At 30.5% G+C, this 13,342-nt stretch overlaps 1 protein-coding gene across 6 annotated transcripts in view; it reads right to left on the reverse strand.

The window, feature by feature from the left end:
- Positions 1 to 5,928: 5,928 nt before the first annotated feature.
- The window catches only part of LOC139519243 (neural cell adhesion molecule 1-like), a 57,845-nt gene continuing 50,431 nt past the window's right edge, over positions 5,929 to 13,342 (reverse strand). For 5 of the 6 annotated variants that reach the window (XM_071311194.1, XM_071311190.1, XM_071311188.1 and 2 more), the window contains 5 exons: positions 12,584 to 12,604; positions 10,506 to 10,796; positions 9,742 to 9,768; positions 8,782 to 8,802; positions 5,929 to 6,941 (listed from right to left, as the gene is read on the reverse strand). In XM_071311194.1, the coding sequence (XP_071167295.1) occupies positions 6,841 to 6,941; positions 8,782 to 8,802; positions 9,742 to 9,768; positions 10,506 to 10,796; positions 12,584 to 12,604 (461 nt within the window). In that variant the 3' untranslated portion in view covers positions 5,929 to 6,840. The remainder of the gene's footprint in view (positions 6,942 to 8,781; positions 8,803 to 9,741; positions 9,769 to 10,505; positions 10,797 to 12,583; positions 12,605 to 13,342) is intronic. The other variant, XM_071311191.1, reaches the window with a different exon arrangement.

A 13,342-nucleotide genomic window follows, 5' to 3' on the forward strand; every position in this document is an offset into this window, starting at 1 on the left:
ATAAATTAAGATTTCGAGTTGAAATTCGAGCTATTTTATATGTCTTTTTGAGTTCGTAATCAAATTTCTATCGCGGAACAAGGGCTTTTGCTTGGGCTTCCGAAAAGAGGGTTCCGGGATATGCGTACTAAATAAACAATGTTGCAGTATACAAAACGCAACATAGGAGTTGAAATAAAGTTAGATGTGGAGTAATTGTCAACGAGACATTTATCCACCAGAGTTTAAATGCAGTGGATGTAAGAAATCAACGGTGTTTTAACTCATCAAATAATGGAATAACCACATCAAAGAATGACAGGACCACATCCAATAATGAAAAAAAACACATCAAGTAGTGTTAAATCGTCAAATTTTGAAACATCATTACGTAATGTTTAAACCATATAAAGAATAGACAAACCATCATTACGAAATAACAAAACCACATCATGTAATGAAACAACAACATTACGTTAAGTCACATACACATCAAGTAATGTTAAACCCACATTGACTAATGACACAACCATAACAAATAATGGTGAAACCACATCGAGTAATAACAAAACCATATTATGTTATGACAAAACTATATCAAAACGAAACCATATCGTGTAATATCGAAATATCATTAAATAATGACTATTCCATATTGAGTTATATTAAAACATCATTACTTAATGTCAAAACCATATTAAGTAAAGACAAAATATCATTCAGTAATAATAAAACAACACAAAGTAATATCAGATTTCCACATAAGACAGCTGTGGCGTTCCATACATATATTAGCAATATTAGCAATACGTTTAAATAATTATGAGGGCGTTTTTAAAAACTTTTCAACATGAAACATGAAATAAACCCTTGATTTGATTCAGTGCACGATAAAACTTAATCTGTATTGTATATTACACGAACCCATTATAATTATACTTAATGTATGCAAACTATACAGAAAATTCACACGAACAGCCGTCTGAGACATATTAGAGACACATGATCATATTATCGCATACCAAGTAGTTGTCCATTCCTGAAGCAAAAAGGTCACTTTTCTGGTCAATAAATAGAGAGCCTAGAGATCTACATTATAATTGTGTCCAGCGTTAATTGTATTCATTAAACAGGAAGACAAGTAATTCTCCGCGGGACAGATTGTGTCAATTGACGCAGAAACTCGCCTTTATTTCATTATTCTAGACATGCTGTAATTGACATTTTGTGTAGTGGTCAGACGAATATTGTTCGTATGTCAGTTACAACTGCTCGTAGTAAATTATAATATGATAAAGCATGAGAAGGCAAATTAACTACACCTTGAAATAGATATTTTTAACTGATGCGCGACAACATTACTTTGTGAACAACATATTATTATTCCCTGTTGGATTGATGTCTGGTCATAGAACTGATGGTGTTATTCCGAAAGGACATATAGTTTCTTTATATAATCAGTATAAGGATGACTATAATCTGACAGGATTTTAGATCTATTAATTTTATGATCATACTCACGCGTACCCCACATTTTATTCATATCTAAAATGATGTTTGTACCGGCCGTTTGATAACATCACATGCAATGCGAATCTAGACTGCTAAAAATGTATAGGGAATATTAAAAAACCGGTAAGTGAAACGAATAGACAACGATGAAAAATTACCTTAGACGCGAATATTGGTAATACCGATTTAACTGGCTTTGTTTCGATTTAAGTTGATTTATATCCGTACTATCGCCATGAGTTCATTTGGGGTCAGGAACGCTAAATGTTCATAAAGTGAAATGTGAAAATGTTCGAGTGAATGCTTCAAAATAGACATGTTCATATCTTTCGATTGAATAAAGACTGTTGTCTGCTCTATGGTCGGGTTGTTGTCGCTTTGATACATTACCCATTTCCTTTCTCAATTTTATGTGTTACTACCGAAACACGGGATGAACTTAAATCGTCGCTTATGTAGTAGATATAAGATAAACGATTTTTGTGGGTCTGCTTAAGTTCGAGGAAGACGACCAGATTATGAAAACATCTTCTTTTAATGGTTTCACAGATCTATGTGTTTCTTGTTGAAATTTTGACAAATTATTATTTATTACGACATTGTATAAGAATATATTCTCATTGACGCTCTAGTGTACTCCTTTTACAATTTTAGACTACCGACTTTCTGCCCAATATTGTAAATATATCTATTGTTCCTTACATTTCTTTTATCTCCTTTTGCTCCCGAAAAGACAGGCTTGTATCATGTTTTCAAAGAAATGTAAATTAACATTTAAAGGTGATTTAGACAATCTGTGTCAATGTCGTTAAAATTTCTGGGTAAATCAAATAATGCACTTTAGAAATACATCATTTCTGATTGCACTCAAATTAACCGTTTGACCCTCTAGAAATTACTTAGAAAATTTTACATCTAATATAATTGCCATAACGTGATAAAGAGCAATCTTAACATACAGCTAAAGCTTAACGATCCTGCTCTTATATTTATTAATCTGATTATGCGATTTGAGTAGAGTCATCAAACTCAAGTAGAAACGCCAATATAGTGTAATTGAATATAACACTAGTTATAATAGAGAACGGCGAAATCGGCCGTGGATAAAATATTGGCGTTAGTATTATGTCATTTTTTCAGAGAAACCAGAATGTAATCATGCACGTCAGGTTAACGAGAAATGATTGAACCATCTATCGTACGTCAAAAGTTTTTCTTTTCCCATTTAAGCGAATCCAGTCCCGATTGTTGATAGACTACAATGTATCAATTGAGCAGTCAAACAACGTGTTATTATCGTTCGAAGAAGCATAGATAGCAAAATAAATGAAACTTCAAATATTTTCCCATGATCGATAGAGTTTTGACATATCATACAGACAAATATTAATATATTTGTCTAAAAAGACGGTATCCAAGTAATTACCAGAATTGATCCGTATCTCAGCATTATGGCTTTTGTCTTTAAAAGACATATTACTGCAGTTAACAGATCAAACCATAATTGAACACTAAAACGTGTTTTTTTAAGGAAAATTTCTCATAAACATCCATTACCAAAAATGTTAACCTCACCATACAAGTAAACTTTATTGTCAATTCACTGATTATAAAAGTTAACAATTATGTTGATGTTTATGTTGGATAGTAGTAAAACATTCTTCGTCTTATGGTCTCTGATGGAGAGTTGCCTCATTGGCAATCATATCATTTTTTCTCCTTTTGTGTTTATACTTTGCATTATTTTCTTTTCACAATTACTGTCTACGTGTACAGTATTATGGGTGCAACACTATTGTCTCTCATTGCAACGAAATGATCTATAAGAAGAGTAATTTCCCCCCTACCAAACTATTTTGCATTTTCAAATGAAAATATTTTATTACATAGCTGCTAATGTTAAAGTTCCAATCTATTTCTAATTGAGAGAAATACTTAACATGTAGATTGACTTTTTATGTTCTTTTATGGGGTTTTCGGACGGCTGCCGCTTTATACAAAATTCCAATCCTGGTATCTATGATGACATGTATTTACAACCACTAGGTCGATGCCATTGCTGATGAAGTTTTATTCCCCGAGGGTATCACCAGACCAGTAGTCAGCACTTCTATGGTGACATGAATTATCATTGATATGGTCATGATTTTAAATTAACTGTTAACAAAACTATGAATGTTTCAAATACCAAGGCTCTTCTACATCAGGGATAGATAACCTTACCTGTATGTGGCAGAGCTATACAGAATTTGTGGTCCTCAATGGTCTTCAACTTCGTTCTTCATTTTACTTATTTAACTTTCTTTGATTCAAGTGTCATTGATGGGCATATTAATAATGTTAGTTTCAGAGAATATTTGAGGGATTTTTACACAGTAGGAGTTATCCCTTCCTAATACTTGTATCTAAGTTGGCCATTCTTTTTATAAAACAAAACAGGACAGACTCATTACGGTTGTCTTTTAGTTTGTAATGGGGAATACTTGTGTTAAGTGTAGAAATGTCAAATGTTTTTATTCTGATAGTATTGCAAGAGTCGTAGATGGTGTGTACTCTTAAAGATCTTTTGATCTTGTTAGTATCCATATCTGATTCAGGCCATCTCTAGAATAGGTAGTTTCATAATACCATTGAAGCCTGGCGTTGATTGCTGATAAAATTGATGTCAATGATTATGAATTAGAAAAAGGTTTCGCAGAGCACGTAAAGACCCAGCATCATGTCGTTGTGTGTATACAACCTGATGTAGTTAAAGTATTCTATACAGTGATGGCAGATCTAGTTTATCGTCTTTGGTTGAAATTAAAACGAAACATAGAACAGACCTATGATTATCTAGGATTTCCTCTATAGTGCCGTGGGGTTTATGTTGAGTTTCCAAGTCGATTTTCAATATCTAATCCATGTATCAAGCAGTTTATGCTCTGTGATGTACACGCAAAGACGATGTTGTTTGTGACTTTCGCTGCAAGGACCAACATAGTTGTCATGGAGGTAGAATACGTGTTATGCAACATTTGGATCTTACAGAATGATGATTCATGTGTAAAAATATATCCATTTATTTTCTTTAATTTTAATTTGTTTAATACCACATGTCAACCTCAATCCATTCGAAGTATCTACGTTTTCGTTCTTGCGTTTAACCCATTGCCCGTCATAATCCTCGGATAAACCAATCAGTATTTTGAAGTTGTGTTTTCAATTAATAAGATGCAATTAATGGATTTAGGTTTTCGATATTCCGGTCCTTTGGATATAACACATTGCGTAGAAAAATGTTATTGACAATGTTATGGTCACATGTTTGTAATTGGTATATGTATACAAAATGATACGTACAGACTGATCTTTCAAACAGGGATGTATTTTTGAGTTAACGGAATTATGAGGAAGAATATTGCCCAAGTTAATGGCATCGAGGCCTTTTTTGGCAAATGAAAAGTTCATTAACGATCCTTTCTCCTTTTCATCTTTGCCAATGCGAACTATAGTTTGAAAAGTCTGTGAATTGCAATATCCAAAATAATAGCTATCAGTTTGAATTGGTTTAAATGAGGATTAGTTTTCAAACATAAGTTATACAGTGACTGAACTATTGAAAGTAATAATGAATAAAGCCTCTTGCAAGTGTGATGAATGACAATGACCGCTTATACGCCGATGAGAAGAGTTAATTCGGGTGCATCACATTCACCGAGCTGATGGAAAGACTAGAAAGAATACATTACTTTATCATTTTTTTTAATTCCAACCATATGGTTTCACAGTTCCAAATGTCGAATCGATTTGTCTTCGGAGAGGTGTTGCAATATGAGGATTGTAAGTCCAGACAATGTTTTGAATGTGTCATTTAAGGGATAATTGTCATAGATATAAGAATATGTGGCATGAATACTAGTGCAACACTCTCCATCCAAGTCACATTGGTTTAAAAGTAAACCATTAATGTCAAAGTACGGTCTTCAAAACTGAGTATTGGCTCACACTGAAACTAAATACAATACAATATACAATATGCTTTTATTTCAAAAACACTCCGTCACATTGACATGTGAGGTAAATTACAAAATACAATCACATACAAGTAAATTAATAAATAAAACAACTTAAATAAAAAGGGCCTGAAATGACTAGCGTAAAACAATTCACACAGGACAATCAACGATCTGTAGGTGTCTCCAGATATACATTTGTAGATATATTTTTTAAAAGCAACCAAATATTTATAAGAACAAATGTGTTGATTACAGTTGAAATGCAGCAGGACATGTAACTGTGTTTAATTATTTTGACTGCTTGAACATATTGATATAAACCTTTAAAGATTAATCTACGGTAGTTGACAACATATAGGTTACATTTCTGTAAATATTGACAAAGCAATTTCCTATAGGAACTCCTTTTACGGCAAAATCTATACCACTTTTACTATAAAGTTTTAAAATTTTTTTTTATCCTAGAATTGAAAGTTCATATGCACTACAATTTTTTTTCAGAGGTCAAAATATAGGGCTGTGCGGCATATTTTCAACATTAGATGCCCTGAACCTTTCAGAGTTTTAACTAACACTAATTTTCTTTAACTAACCCTACCTCGAATGAAGGTATACCACAGATTTCAATGTAAACAATATGCAAATGTATATTTACTGGTAACATTCCCAAGTTATGTCTCTATGAGATTGAACACAGAAAGCATAACTGGGAACCAGTATGTAAACAAAATTAATTTTCTATGAATATTCTAAATCTCCCAAAAAGAGGCGTTGTTTGAGAAACAGCTGTATTACAAAGTGCAACCTATAGACAAAATAAGGAATACTTCTAAAAATATCATTTTAATAGAATAACAACTGCATTCAGAACAAATTAAACATCCACATGAGCTACTTAATGGACCTATATTATTGGAATGAAATAGAATGTTTTGCATTACACAAAAGTCACAGTACTCAGTTGCTACCATCTTTGGAAATGAAAATTAATGCTTTATTGTTGTTTTGTTTTACCATCACATTTCATAACTTCGTATATACATGAAAATATGGGAACATCAAAATTAGATAAGAAAAGTGTATGACATATACAAGTGCTCTTAAATGCATATATAAAATAAAACAAAAAAGAAAATATAATGTTAAATGCATATATTCATCTGCAAATGACCCTTCAAAGGTTCTGGCTTATTCGCTTTTCTCAAATCGAACGTCCTTCTAGTATCTTTCTTTCTTTCTTTTCTGCTTAAAAGAATTCGTTCAAATTTCCACATAAACGACTTTTGATCGAGGAAATCATTCATGTAATACGTTTTCGCTTAATATTCTTGTCAGCTATATATTTTGTATATCACGTGACAAACCACGTTGCTGATAAACATAACATTACTATTGAGCACTGTTTATCCCACTTGAAAGAACAACATGGGATAGCAGAATCACTCACGTAACCTAAAAAAAATAGAATATCGAAATTAAAAAATTACTTTTAAACATGATACTTAAAAGTTTTAAATTAAACACATATTTGATTTAAGAGAAACAATTAGGCAAGGCTACTTTTTTTATTTACATTTCTTTTAATTATCACTTGTGCTCGCACATTATGTAAATTGTATAAATACCAAGACACATGCATTCGTCACAATACGATAGATGAATATAAGTTTTGTGTGTGGAAATAGTTCTCAAACAGGAAAATTAGAAATGATCGGTAATCCTTTATCATGTTTGTAGCGAGTTATAGTAATTTTAAACATTAGTCCGATACTGTCATCGTTCAAATTAAGCTTTGTTTTTTTAAATGTGATTTTTTTTCTTGATTGTTCTTTTCCCACATTTTTTTTTTGATTGTTTGAAACTAAATTTATAAACAATTGAATTTGATAAACATTTAAATAAATAGGAAGAGCAGAGACTTTACCATTTGTTAATGTGACGGTCGCTGTTAATAACGAAATAGCCTGATTGCAGAAGCGAAGTAATTTTAATTCTATTATAGTTCAGTATGATGATTTTGTTACAATGCACAGTGTGAATTGACAAGGTAAATGATCCTATATTATATAATGATATGTTTAACAGGTGATCACTTTTTATAGCATGTGATATTCTAACAGAGAGCAGGATAAATGGTAACAGCTGTCTATAACTCTATTGTAATGCACTGAACTTTGGCACACTTCTATCAATATAATCTTACATAGCGGGATTATTCACCAGTCATGAACAATTTTACAATATATTTAAACTGAATTATTCCACCACAAAAAGTCACTTTAAATAGGGGAGTAAAACCACCATTGTTTTCCCTTTTTAGAATTTTCAAAACGTGTGACAAATTTCTTTGCAGAATCCATCTGTGTTTCAAATGAAGAAAATCTTGGGATGAGTAAAGTTTAATCCTTTGTAGAACTAGAGTTAATTTTTCATATAACATTTCATTGTCTGTAAGATGTTAACCATCACCGGGAGTAAATTAATCAAATGATAACCCTTTTATCTTGTCTTCAAGTTTTAGTAAATATGTGACCTTAAGTTTCTAAAATATTTAATAGAAGCACCAATTTAAAACCAAAATGTGCTTTTTAAAACAAATGTTATTGTGCAACAAAATTAATTTACCACGGATGTCAAATTTTAGGGAGCATCTTTTACGAGTCAACTCTTTTTCGAATGAAACCGGATGTACGTTATGTTTCTATCATACATACAAACGCAAATTTACAAACTTATTTAAAATCATTAACAGTAATTAATTGTTCCGAGCTTTCATATTTGATCAGTCCCTAAATTTCCGATAACTTCATACTAATTCAAAGCATCTTAGACCTAGCGTTCCTTATTATGGTAAATAACGGTAATGTGAGCAAGGCGTCTTATATTCTAACAACCACTTGGTTTGATTTAAACGCACATGGATTACAACATTTGGTAAAACAAGTTTTTAGCTAAGATAGATGATTGTTAGACTACTTGGTGTTCTATTTGGTATTAATGCCACAAAATGTTAAGCAAGAAAACAACTAACATGTCTCTTAATTTCACTTTAACACAGACATAAAACCGAAATATATCAGTGCATATTCTTTAGTTCTTTGATTCAATGAACATTATCATTTCTAACTGCTAAGCTATCATGGTTATTTCTATTGATTTTTAGATTCATTAGCAGTATTTTGTGTAGATACAAACACAAAGTCATCCACAAAACATACATGTCATTCACTAAAATCATACAACTAATCTACGCTTTACAACTTTAATCTAATTAGTTAAATAAGATACATACCATGAGATGGAGATCCATCATCTGTGAAGGCAATAAAATAATATGAAATGTTAATCAAAATATTACACAAGATGTTAAATTTGTAGGCAATTTCTAATTCTAGTTGTTACGAAATATGAATTTTAATTATGTCAACATGTGTACGAGTATATTGACGTTAAATACAAGTTTATCAATTTGAAAATTCAAAAGTTTGCATCATTCTTTTATTTCGTCACTTATGAGTCTGTTTGAAAGACGAAATACGCGTCTTGCGTACATTTGTTTATATTCTGATGAGTTAATCATTTGATTGCAATGTATATAATTGTTTTTTTTTATATTTAATTTGAATATTAGGGGAGTTTTGTCAGTTTTAAAATAGTTAACCTTTCAAAACACTAGTTTTTATAGATAGGGGATGAATAAAGGAATCAAAAGAGCCAAAAAAAAGGTATAGGTCAATGTGCTTGTTTTCGAGATATTAGACATTGAAATTTTGGCGGGAAATATTGTCTCTTGACTTTTCGTAGCTTTGTCATTGACAAATTTAAGCTCCCCAAAACTATTAAAAAAAAATAAAAAAATTATAGGACTTTTACAGATGGCTTATTAACAGACATGTAAAAGATTTATAAAAAGAGAAATGGGTGTCAATGGGCAATACTTTTAAGGCATTCAAATGGATAAAACCAGAGGATTCCAAAAATCTGACAAAAATTCAAAAACATGACAAGCGAATGAAGCATTTCGTCAATTTAGTATCTTTATCCACTTTTAAATTTTTTCTGAATATTATTTCAATATTTGAATTTTATGTTTGAACAGTAATATTCTATGAAGGTATATTTTAAAAGCAAATGCAAACAATAAATATCTATAAGGAATTCTATTATGTCCTGAAAATGGGATCCTTGTTTCAAACCAAGTGATCTGGATCTTGCTAGTACCTTTTATAACAATATTTAAATATTGGCTTACCACGTTTATCTATACTTGACTTTTCTTCTGAAACAAAACATGAAGAAATTAAACATAGTTTTTTTCACTTAGAACATTACTAGGAATTTAATAAAGATTAATCGTTATAAAGATAGTTGTTTTAAGGTTTTCAATCGAATAAACTCATTTCTTCTATTCTCAGAGAAATACCGCTATATGATATGTTTGCTCTTGGCGCCTATATAATTTGCCATTTATCAGATTTCTGCAAATTATTTCGTTTGATGTGTTTGGACTTTTGATTTTGCCTTTTGATTTTTGATTTTCCTTTTTGAATTTTCCTCGGAGTTCAGTATTTTTGTGTTTTTACTTTTTATATATCAAATCAGTTTCATCAGTACATTCTCATGACGTACAGAGCGTCACTCCTGAGAATTTTTAAAACTTTACATTTCTAATACTACTAACTTTTTACTCGATCTGAGTGACAGTTCCTAGATGAAAGTTCTCGTTATTTCTCAAATTTCATTCTTAATTGTTTTATCTATCTGAGCATTTCCATATTTGTGATTGTGGCTGATACTAAGATTGTTTTCAATGTTTCCTCAATGACACTTGTCTTTAATAAATGTGACCAAAAGTCAGTTTGCAAGAATTTAATATTAAGAATTAGACAAAAAAATGTTGAAGATGTCAACTTGTTGTTAAAAAAAATAAGCCTTTATCCTGATCAGTATACATGAACGAAGATTGCATAATTTCAATTTAAGTTTAGAGTTTACTCGGCTTTTTTTTATACCTACCGTATATAATGACTGACAGACTATTTGTTCTCTGTTCTGGACCTATACATACATATGTTCCTTTATCATTCATTATAGAACGTCTTATTTCTAAAGTGCTTAGTAAAGTTCTTGTATTATTGTCAACCACTGGATCGTAAATTCTAACACGAGGCATTGTTTGATTATTAACTTTATGTCCATTTATAAACCAGTCTACTCCATCCGGGGCAAAGTCCTCACCAGTGGCATTACAGGTAAGTAGTATAGTCTGACCTTTGATAACAAATCTTTGTCCTGACATTAGTACCTCTTCAGAAAAGAACAAATCAGTCATACATAAAGCCTAATATAAGTACCTCTTCAAAAAAGAACAAAACATTTAATGAATAGATAACAGCTGTATTTTTTTTCTTAAAACAAAATACACTATCGGAAGTTGTACTGTTTTGAAAGAGGTAATTGAAAAACCAACAGACATGGGTAGACATCTTGCCTAGAACACTTTTGTAATTGTTAGGATTATTTTGATTTTCAAACACGGATTGATTTTCAGTTTTGAATTTCCCTCGGAGTTTGGGATTTTCTTTATTCTGCTTTATAGATATACTTCAAATGTATTTGATTAAATGAGACTTTTCTTTACATTAAAAGGCTACGTTTTTAAATCAAAAATCCTGAGGCTTGGAAAGAAGATCATATCTATGAGAGCTTATTCGGAGTCATCATTTGAAATGCTCTTTTTCGTTTCAGCAAGTCAATAAAGAATTTGTTTCTTAACTCAATCATCTAAGAAATAAAATAGGTAGGAATATGAGTTCGTTAGGAAGAAGATAAGCGTCTTTTGTTTTCTTTTTCAATGTTGTCTCCTGATTAAGATAGTTTTAAAAAGAATTCATTATTGTGTTTTAATTTGAGTCATTCTGAATGAGGTGAAGTATTGTGAATTTGTTTTAAAAAAACATTTTCATTATACTGGATATCACCAATTTAATGCATGGTAGTAATTTCATTTTCTTTGCTTAATACCATTAATTAAGATTTAAGGAATGTGAATGTTACAGTTTATTATTATAGATGGATATGTAGTGATTTGTGGCTCTGCTTGTCTTTTCGAAGTCTTTTTTACGATTAAAACAATTTAAACCTCGATCAATTGTGAAAATTTGATTAAAAGATAAGAGAATGTCCGATTATAATTTAAGACAATTTTTGTCAATAACAATAAATCTGGGTTTTGTTATTTTTGCATTATTTGGCAAAATTTAAGACAGTTATCTTAAAAGTGGAGCTATTCCTAAAAGGTTTTGTTGATATATTCTTAATATACCATATTTTTTACTTTGTGACTAACATATCAATGACCAAGGGGTGATGCCACACATGAAATCAAGAAAAAAAAAGATGATACGTTTTTACAATTATGAACTTAAATGTCAGGCTTATACAATTGTAATTACAATATATGTACTTTACAAAATAATAAATTTCTCAATTATACACTGTAATTAGATTTATTCCTTTTAATACTATACATTTTTCTGTACTGTTAGATTTAGAAAATGTTCAGAGATTTTAAAATATGACATTTGGATAGCCGTAGCTAAATATGTTATTTACATGAATGTTTTATGTAGTTATGAAAAACAATGACAGAATATACGAGTGCTATGCCTATCTTCTTTATAAAGACAGTTTTAATCCCATAAAAATCACTATAAGGAATAAAAATCACTATATTTACCAGCTACTTGACACAATATTTTTTTTTCGTTCTCTGCGCGCACTCGACAATAAGCTTTATATTGTAACTCACAGTTGATATTTTACAATATCAATATACAAACAACCTGATAATCGGTACCTTGTTTAAAAAATCTGTGTAAATAAGTTCAGATTTAAAAAAAAAGATATATTTTGAAACATCTCAACTGGTTGTCTATTTTATACATCCAACGCAATGGAATTGAGTGAGATCATACATCTAGAAAAGTTATCCGGAAACAACAAAATAAGGTGTTGTTTTTTTTCGCATTTTTTCACTATAAATGAAAAAAAAACTCTAAATATGAATGTATATATTACATATTTATACTTACGAGATTTTATGCTATCTTGATCTGAAAAAAAGAAAAAAAAAGTAAAATTATTGATCTCCGAGGAAAATTCATTAAGAAAGTCCATTATTAAATGATAAAATAAAAAGCTCACAAACATCAAACGAATGGATACCAACTGTGAAATGCCTGAATCATCTGGACATGATGGTGGTAGTTTTTCTTACATTCCGATAACACAAAAACTATTTCTTTCTTAAATTCAATTCATTTCTTATTTACTTATGATTATTATGTTCACAAAAATGGTGTATAACTCAAGGCTTACGATGCAAAACCAATAAATACACAACAAAAATATAACACCCACACACACTAAACCAGTGCAATACTGATGGACGGCAAATATTATTCATTCTGTTTCTATGATATTACCTTTTTGTAAAGCATTCAATTTGACAGCCATTCTACTTATTTCTTTTTGTTACCTACTGACACTTTGGTAATTTGTAAGTGAAATATGACAATTTTTCAAAATAAAACAAACATAATTGATTGACATTAGTTGGGACGATACGAAAAAAATTCAACATAAAGGAAAGACCTAGAAAAACAGGAAATTTGGCAGCAAAATCAAAAATGATAGGAAAATGATGGTTACTTTGATTGTAGAGCAGCAACAAATCAAATGTCTTTGAAAAGGGTTGGGCTCATTTTTGTTATAAATATTAAAACAACCAAATCCAAAATAAATGAAATACAATGAAGTTACCACAAAAGCAAACAAATTGCAATACAAAA

This window comes from Mytilus edulis, chromosome 4 (genome assembly GCF_963676685.1).
Source record: "Mytilus edulis chromosome 4, xbMytEdul2.2, whole genome shotgun sequence".
Classification (NCBI taxonomy): domain Eukaryota; kingdom Metazoa; phylum Mollusca; class Bivalvia; order Mytilida; family Mytilidae; genus Mytilus; species Mytilus edulis.